The sequence below is a fragment of the Zingiber officinale genome, chromosome 10B (genome assembly GCF_018446385.1).
Source record: "Zingiber officinale cultivar Zhangliang chromosome 10B, Zo_v1.1, whole genome shotgun sequence".
Lineage (NCBI taxonomy): Eukaryota > Viridiplantae > Streptophyta > Magnoliopsida > Zingiberales > Zingiberaceae > Zingiber > Zingiber officinale.
In genome coordinates this window covers 7,095-16,279 of record NC_056005.1, presented here as the reverse complement: position 1 = coordinate 16,279, position 9,185 = coordinate 7,095, and the positions used below count along the sequence as shown (strand labels likewise).

At 39.3% G+C, this 9,185-nt stretch overlaps 1 protein-coding gene across 1 annotated transcript; it reads right to left on the bottom strand.

Moving 5' to 3' along the window:
- Positions 1–3,952: 3,952 nt before the first annotated feature.
- LOC122029481 (integrin-linked protein kinase 1-like) lies at positions 3,953–8,902 on the bottom strand. Its single transcript, XM_042588480.1, has 12 exons — positions 8,393–8,902; positions 7,851–7,925; positions 7,661–7,756; positions 6,852–6,937; positions 6,600–6,720; positions 6,371–6,447; positions 6,205–6,267; positions 5,974–6,092; positions 5,722–5,807; positions 5,345–5,463; positions 4,717–4,828; positions 3,953–4,285 (listed from the first exon to the last, which is right to left on the bottom strand). Exons 1-12 carry the CDS (start codon positions 8,726–8,728, stop codon positions 4,184–4,186), a joined length of 1,392 nt encoding a protein of 463 aa, XP_042444414.1. The 5' UTR covers positions 8,729–8,902; the 3' UTR covers positions 3,953–4,183.
- Positions 8,903–9,185: the final 283 nt, after the last annotated feature.

The window sequence follows — 9,185 nt, the reverse complement described above, 5'->3', positions numbered from 1 at the left end:
AATAAAGACAAAGAAGAGTTTGGTGAAGAAGAGTCACCTCCACTTGCAAGAATAAGAAGACCAACGTATCTTATACCTTATCTCTCATGATACTTAAACAGACCTATGAAGGGAATCTCCACGTCATTTACCTTCGTGTCCTTTTACCTCTTCTATGTGAGGATCTTTCGTACGGCTAGAGAGGGGGGTGTGAATAGCCGCCCCAAATCGCTCTCGTTTCTTCCTACAATTAGGTTAGTCGCAGCGGAAAATACAAAGAAACGAAAGAGAAGAAAACCAAACCTTAACACGAGGATGTAACGAGGTTCGGAGATTAGGGCTCCTACTCCTCGGCGTGTCCGTAAGGTGGACGAGTCCGGTCAATCCGTCGGTGGATGAGTCCCCGGAGAACCGGCTAATACAATATACTCCTTGTGGGTGGAGAAACCTCGCCACAAACGTTTGCAACAGCAAACAAAGAGTACAAGAGCAGTAAGAAAAGCAATACAATATGAATACAATCGCACTCTACCAATTGCTTGCTTTCTTGTCGACTGGAGGTGAAGCAGCAACTTCACGCGACGCCTACAACAGCAGGAACCCAGCCGGAAGCTCACGCGAAGCTTTGGAGGAGCTCAACAAAGCTCAAGCACAGCAGCACTTAGAACAGCAAGAAGGAAGAAGGAGATCTATTCGCACAGAAGATGCCTCGATCCTTTATACCTGCGAAGAAGAAGCAGTGAAGAAACTAACCGTTGTGTCGCAAACGGCTAGAACCTGATCGGTCTGACCGATCAGGCCTTACGCGGCTACTGATCGGTCACCGATCGGTCCCCGGACCGATCGGTCGCGATCGATCAGGTCTGACGATCGGGCTCCTCTGATCGGTCCATAGACCGATCGAACTCCCCGATCTGCACCTCCTGATCGGTCCGGACCGATCAGGCCATGTGGATCGGCCGCCAGACCGATCCACGGTTTTCTTCTCGCGATCTGATCGGTCTCCGGATCGATCAGATAGCAATCAGTAGCCAGCGATGCCCGATCGGTCACCGGACCGATCGGGACCACTCTGGATCGGTCACCAGACCGATCCAACTCCTCGGTTTAGAGTGCCCTCTCTAACCTAGTTCGGAGAACGAGCTACCGAGCCCTCTCCGACTCCATATGCCAAGCTTCACTCACTTGGACTTCTCAACACCGATGTCCGATCACCCTTGATCCATCTGGATTTTCCTCGCCGGCTTCACTCACGGGACTTTCCACCGGCCTCTCACCAGGATTTCACACCGCCTAACATCCCGTTAGGACTTTCTCATTCACCTAGCTTCACTCACTAGGATTTTCACCGCTTCACTCACGGGATTTCCAACTGCCTTCACTCACTGGACTTTTCCGTCTCGCTTCACTCACGGGACTTTCCTTGCAGCTTCACTCACCAGACTTCCCAACGCCTAACATCCCGTTAGGACTTTCCTGGCTTCACTCACGGGACTTTCCAACCGCCTAACATCCAGTTAGGACTTTCCACCGCTTGCACTCACCGGGACTTCTCCGTGCCAAGTCTTCATACTTGGACTTTTCCGTGCCAAGTCTCCATACTTGGACTTTTCCCGTGCCAAGCTCCCTGCTTGGACTTTTCCGTGCCAAGTCTCCATACTTGGACTTTTCCTGAATCAGGTCCACTCAAGTCGGGTCAACCAGGTCAACCTTGACCAAAGGTTGCACCCACAATCTCCCAAGTCTCCTATTCTTTTCCAACATCAAAATGTAACTTCCTATTCTTGCAAACATCCCAAACATCTATTCTTGTCATATCAAGAATAGAACTCTCACGAGTGTCAAACATCAACATGCAACACAACTAGGTCAACCTTGACCTAAGGTTGCACCGACAATCTTCCCAAGTCAAACATCAAAATACAACTCGAGTCAAGTCAACTCGAGTCGGGTCAACCAGGTCAACCTTGACCTAAGGTTGCACCAACATTCTAGGCCTGAGTGAGGACGAGATTTCTAATAATTCGTTATTGTTCTCCGGTCGTTAATTTCCATGCAGGTTAAGGAAGGAATCAAGGAAACTACCTATAACACCCACTAGTTGCATCTCCATTCATTGATTGCCCTATAAGCTAAGGAACGAATCAGGGGAACCACCTCTGACATCCACTACTTGTTTCTCCATTCAACAATTGCCACGTAAGATAAGGAAAGAATCAAGGGAACCACCTTTAACATCCACTATTTGCTTCTCCATCCAACCATCGCCAATTGTCGATAACCAGAAGCTTCACAACACTTGATACATGACGAGAGACTCGTTTTAACAAACGAAGATATCCTGAATACTCAATGGAAGATTCCTTCAGGGATCAATATGTAGTACTTTAATATTGCTCAAAGGAGCTTAACGATTAGTAACATTGCCTTGTGAAACTTAATAATATTACTCTGCATAATTTATTAATATTGCCCTGTGAAATTTTAATGTTATTGCTATGTAGAAATCTTCATAACATTATTCCACAAAGCTTAATAATATTGTCCTACGGAACTTTAATAATATCACTAGGTAGAACTTTATTGTTATTGCTATGTAGAAAACTCCATAACATTGCTCTGCGAAACTTTAGTGATATTACTCTGCGAAACTTTAGAATATCACCTCGCCATACTTAACCAACTCACGGAGAGGAACCCAACTGAGAACCTCTCTAATATTGTTCTACAGAGCTGGATAATATTGCCCTGCAATACTTATTCAGCTCACGAGGAAGAATATAGCTCGGGAGAACCTTACTATATTACTCGGGACAAATCTAGCTACCATTAGATATCTATCATTCAAGTTAGACTGAAAAAGCGAAATTGAATGGAGTCTAATTAAGTATGTGTTCAAAAATAACATTTCTTGGAGAAAAAACCCGACTATCATAAGATGTTGCTCATTCAAGTTAGATTGAAGAGCAAAGTCGAATGAAGTCTGATTAAGTGTATATTCAAAGATAACATTCTTCTGAGAAAAAACTCGACTATTATCATATGCCCCTCTTTCAAATCACACTGAAGAGTGAAGTGAAGTCGAATGCAATCTGATTAAATGTGTTCAAAGATAACATTATTCGAAGAAAAAATCCGGTCTATCATCATATGTCCTTCCTTCGAGTCAAATTAAAGAGCGAAGTCAAATGAAATATAATTAAATGTGTGTTAAAGATCATTTTTAGAGAATCAATCCAGCAACAATCATTTATACTTCTAGACAAATTGAATCAGTGTAGCTTAACGACCAAATCGTCCAAAAAGACTCAATTGGCTGACCAATTGGGACCAAATTTCCATTCGATTCAAATTTCAGTGTTTTTTCCCAGTGGTTTCATTGTTGTATTTCGATGAACTTCAAAAAAAAAAAAAGTTTTTAACCAAAAAAAATTCAAAAAAGTCTGAGTGGAGTTAATTATCGTAAAAAGATTTAAATTTCATATATAACCCTTCTTGTAAACACTTTACATTGGACTACACAAACTTTATTCGAGAGAAAGAAGAAAGAAAGCAAGGGGCAGACGAAGAATTGGGTGGAGAAAAGAAGAGGAAATAAAATTGATTAGTTACTATCACACGACCATAGCCCTTTTGACTCACTTATACACCAGACATAGCCTCCTCACTCGGAGCCCCATCCCTGTTCGACCTCCATGACAAAATTTCTCTACCTTGTCGTCGCGTCGTTGCTCAGTGGCAGAGGATGTGCATATGTGGAAGAAATAAACTTCTGCTCTAATAAGACAAAACAAAAGCGATGAGCTAAAAGGGTAATCAGAGGAAGTCGCCCACAGAGCCATAAGATCCGAAAAAAAACCACCACTAAAAGGCAAAGTAAAAACCAATCAGTTACTTGTCAGATCGACTGTTTGTCTTTCCATGGTTATTCTGAAACCATAGCAACCAACTGTAGGGATAACAGATTTGGTACTTACAGGCAGTAAATTTTTCGAAAGGCGTACATCCTTTATTTAGATTATTCAATTGTTTAAATCCATAGCAACTATTCACAACAGAGGCGTTGAACAAGATAAAAAATAAAAAATAAAATAAAAAAAGCACCATTCTTTGTCTTGCTATTTAACCAATAGATCATGCAACTAAACCTGCCATTTAATTTCCTATAATGTAGTATTTTGTGTTGCTGAGCTATTATTTCCATCTATCCCATATTTGTAGTTGAACGAGATGAACGGCTACTACGGTTTGAGTTATCTTTCTTCCACATGGCTTCTAGATTATGGAAAACTTTTAGGGGTCTCACCTGTTTAAAAAAGTTGAAATGATTATAAACAGGCATTTATGAGAAACCACAAGAGAAATTTAAAATGGAAGAGATTATAATCCCAATGAAACAAGTCATATAAATGAGATCTCAAAAAACGAGTGTGAGGAAATATCAGACAAAAGAACTGAAGCAATCTATGCCTTAATTACTGAATATGGCAGTCTCATAAGTATCACGAAGGCAGTTGTTTTAATTATACAGCTTGCAATTCTTGGTGAATGGTGAAACTAGTTATTATTCAACTGTTTGTCATCCTAGGTGAAAAATTACTGAGTTGGACAAAAGGAAAGTTGCACTGGTAGATTATGGAGATAGAGCATGAAACAAATTGGACAGGTCGAAATTTTCTAGCTAAAGATTGAAAATGTATCATCTGAGAAAATACTCCATGGGCAAAAAGGCAATACCTTCCATCGTTGTTTTTGACCAATTTGGTTTTGTATAATCAACAAAAGGTCAATTATACTTCTGAATGTAGGTCTTTTAGCAGGGTCTTCACTCCAACATTGCTCAATCAACCTATAGGAAAACAGATGCTTACAAAAATTAGGGGTTCCAATATGAGAGAAATACATAAGGAACATTGGGGCATAATTCAATTCAAACTAGTCCACTACTTCCTGCATTGGAAGTCCTAATTGCATAATGCTGGAGAATACATAGATGTTGCAGAAACATGATGCCACAAAGAAATCACGCTTCTTATGAATAATGATAAACAGAAGAAAGGTCTTTAATTGTTGAAAGTTGAAACCAAATATGAGGAAATTAGAGTTACGTAGATAAAATTTAAAACCACTTCCTGCAATTCAATCAGTTTATGTATATGAAGAATTAAAACAACCTACAAATAATTAGGAGCAAATTAAGTATAAATCCTCCAAGAAATATGTTCATTAAATGAATGCCTAAACCATCATCAAATACTTAATTTTTCATCAGCTAAATGGGATTCCTTAATGAAAGTCCATCAAAATGCTGAATGTAAGCATATAAACAATAATATCCTAGCATCAAAGACAGCAGAAGACATACTCTTTCAGTCCATGAGGGTACTTTTTATGCGCACTAAATCGTGGCCTCTCTTTACGGGCATATGCTCTCAGCACTTCGCTATCTGGTTTGCCACTGAAGGGTGGGGACCCTTCAATCATCTGTTAAAAAAAAACAAAGTAAATTGGGGAATACTCAGTTCAATAACTGACACAACTAGTAAGTTGCATGAGAAGGCAAGCCCTAATGGAAGAATCCAGAGAGAAAAGGATTCAAGTCCTATTAATGAAAGACCCACTGTTACAATTGTCAAAAATTGTCAAAGTCCAAAACTATTTATTTATCAAAGTGGTATTATTGCTGGAAATTTTTTGTTTTCAAATAAATAAACAAATGAATGAAATGGCAAATAATTTTACCTCTTGCAGAATTAAACAAAAAGAAAACACATCCACTTTGGTATCATACTCTTCATTGCGGAGGACCTCTGGGGCGATGTATCTGCCTATTCAAGGAAATAAAAAGTAAAGTAAGCCCAAAAAAAAAATAGTGAATGAGATAATAGAGTATAGATGCATAATCTGCCTATTCAAGGAAATAAAAAGCAAAGTAAGCCCAAAAAAAAAAACAGTGAATGAGATAATAGAGTATAGATGCATAATTGTACTCACATGCGGTGTCTAGAGAAGTTAAAGGCTTATCCTCCCTTACAGTTTTTGTCATTTTTAACATCTTGCTAATTCCAAAGTCTGCTACTTTTAGATGTCCAGAATCATCCCGCAAGATATTTCTGATAAATCAATAGATCAAATGAAATCTTATTTAAATTAAAAACCAACATGATAACATAAGCTGAACTCTGTGTATAATGAAAGAAAAGACAAAACTATGCAATCACTCACGATGGCTCAAGATCACGGTGAATGATGGCTTCTGGTTTATGCTCATGCAAGTAATTCATGCCTCTGAAATTTGCTTAGTCACATATTAGATAACAGAAAAGAGTCGAACTATTAACTTAACAAGAATGATAATTTAGACTTAATTCATTCTTTATTACTAATCCACCTAGCAATATCAAGTGCAAACTTGATCGCCATCCTCTGACTTGGGCGCTTCTTATTCAAATAAGCACGAAGATCACCCTGCATATTGCATTAGCAAAGAATTGAACTAAATTGATAAGGGCATAAGAGAAAGTGCCATAGTAGATTGAAGTAAAAACTACTATTAGATAGTTTAATATGACATATACTCCCAATACCAAGAATAATATTTATGAAGGTCGAGAAAAAACCTTTGGTAAATACTCGGTGACAATCATCATTGGACTACTTTGAGTAACAGCTCCCAGGAACTGCACTACATTTGGATGTCTTATTTTTTGAAGTAAGGCAAGCTCATCAATAAATGCACTCCTGTAGAAAAGAGGGGAAAATCTAATTGAAAACTATATATGTATCTCAAGAAACCAAGATACTAATATCCGCACAAAACATTATAATTTTAGCAAACAGAAATTTCATCAAGTAATATAGGACCAACCCACACTTTATCCTCATTGGTCATGACTTCTTCACCAAACATTTTAACAGCAACTTGAATTCCACGCCATGTTGCTAACAGAAATGTGCCCTGAAAATTAAATTCATAAAAGGAATGTTTAGAGAAGACAAATACCACTAAATCAATTTAGGCAAATACTATTGTTTAGTAAATTAAGCAATACAAACCAAGGACATTTGTTCAGCAAAATAGATACAATTTGTTCATTGAAGATGAACGAGAATGAATATATCAGTTAAAGAGCAGGTTGGAGTAACCCATGCCATGTGTTTCATTGCCTCCATATGAAAAGTATCAAGATGAGGGGTAAATAAGTGAGCACAAAACAGTAAGAAGTTGTAACTCTCTTATGTGATCTACTAGTTCCTCTAAAGTGAAGCTAAGGGCTGATCAGACAAATCTTAATCTCTTGATGTAGTTACATGTCCTTCAGGAAGCTTATTGGCAAGGAGAGATTTATTGTTTGTGGAAGAACTTTATTAAGTTGACAGATCAATAACAATCCATAAGAGCTCCAAGCCAGAATGAAGCAGTGCAGTGGCAGTTCAGTGTGTACTCTATTTGAATTGGCAGACTTTCAGAAAGAAAATTCTATATCTAGTACCTTGCTTTTTGATAGGTATAAATAATTCATGCAATTAGCTTGATAAGAGTTACAAACAAAGAAGTAAAGTTGCTGCAAAGAGCAACATAACAGAGATTTGAGTATTCAAAATAGAAAGTACAACTGTAGTATCTTATTATTCATAGTGGAAGAAGTTGTATTTGCTAATGAAAGAGCATACTTAATACCTTAGTTATGAAAACACTGTTGGTGAAATCGAGTTCACTAGGGTCAATCTCATATTCAGGTACTTCTTGAGCAATCTTAGTGTGCACACGGACAATCTTTATAACACACATAAAACAACAATTCTTAACATAATACTTGACCAAGTGGCAAACACACAGCCAGAAAGATTATTTTACATGCATGACATACCGGAAGCCTAGCACCGTGCTTCTCTAAAATCTGGATCACTTCTTGGTTTTTGTAATGCATTGCATCTGCAAGGGGCTGCTAGTGAAACAATAATGAGGAATGTATGAACTAAAACAATATTTAATGCTTGGACAGAGAAAGACCTGGGAAGGGAAAACAGAAACAACCGTGGAATGATCTGTCATGCTTTCCTCTGGTTCTATATATATATATATTCATAAAGATGCCAATGGTCCTCTTAAGTTTTAGCTTAAGGTCTGACATTATTTTAATCGAATGAAGATATCATCATTAGGAGAGTATTGATGGTTGGCTAAACATCGTTCGTTAGAAAATAAGCTAAAGATGCATTATTAAAAAAGAACTTAAAGATGCCACATTCCCTTCAAACTCACTCAGAAGCTACCCAATCGCATACAAACTTTTGTTTAAATATGCCAGGAGGGAGCAAATATTCTACATTCGATGTTATTAGAGTCGAAAGCCGCTAACGATTTCCCTAATTCAACCCCGAGAGCAGAGCACCGAAGTAAAGGACTTACCGTGCTGCCCCACCGATCCTGAACGTCAACTTTGGCGCCCCTCTGGAGGAGCAGCTCGACGACTTCGGCGAACCCCTGGCAGGCGGCGACGTGCAGCGCGGTGCGGCCGTCGATGTCGCCGAAGTTGACGTCTCCGCCGGCGTCGAGGAACTCGCGGATCCCTGCGAGGTCTCCCTCGCTGGCGAGGTACATGAGCCCGATGTGGGAGTCGAAATCCAACACGGAAGGATCCTGCGGATCGTCGATGAACTCCGACCGCAGCGACTCCTCGCGATCCGGAGGAGCGAGGGAGGACTGCCTGCCGAGGGTAAATCGCCGCGTGGACACGGACTCCATGGCCGAGAGATCGACTTCTCGAGGAGGATGGATTGGAAGCCGGATTTCCTTTACTCGAACCCACTCCGATCCAAATTAGGGATGGCAGAACAAAGGAGCAGGTGGCTAGACTTTTGGAGCATTGTTAATTTTAATCTTCCGGTGGGCTGCAGAAAAGCGGACTGGTTTGGTGGGCGGAGTGGAATCGTACAAATGTAGAGAGAGAGAGACCGGAACTTTCTAGTTTCTTTCCCCGCAAAATGATGCGCGTCGCGATGGAAAATAATAGAAAAATATTATTTTTATCTGATAATTTGATTCGATTTTATTACGATGTCAAAATCTTACAATAAGCCACCTATAAATGTCTCTCTATTAAGGAGTAACTAATTTACTCTATAATTAATAACGACAAAATAGCGTTGTTAATAAAATAAAGAATCTTATTAGTTTTAGCGTGAGAAAATAGACAATTATT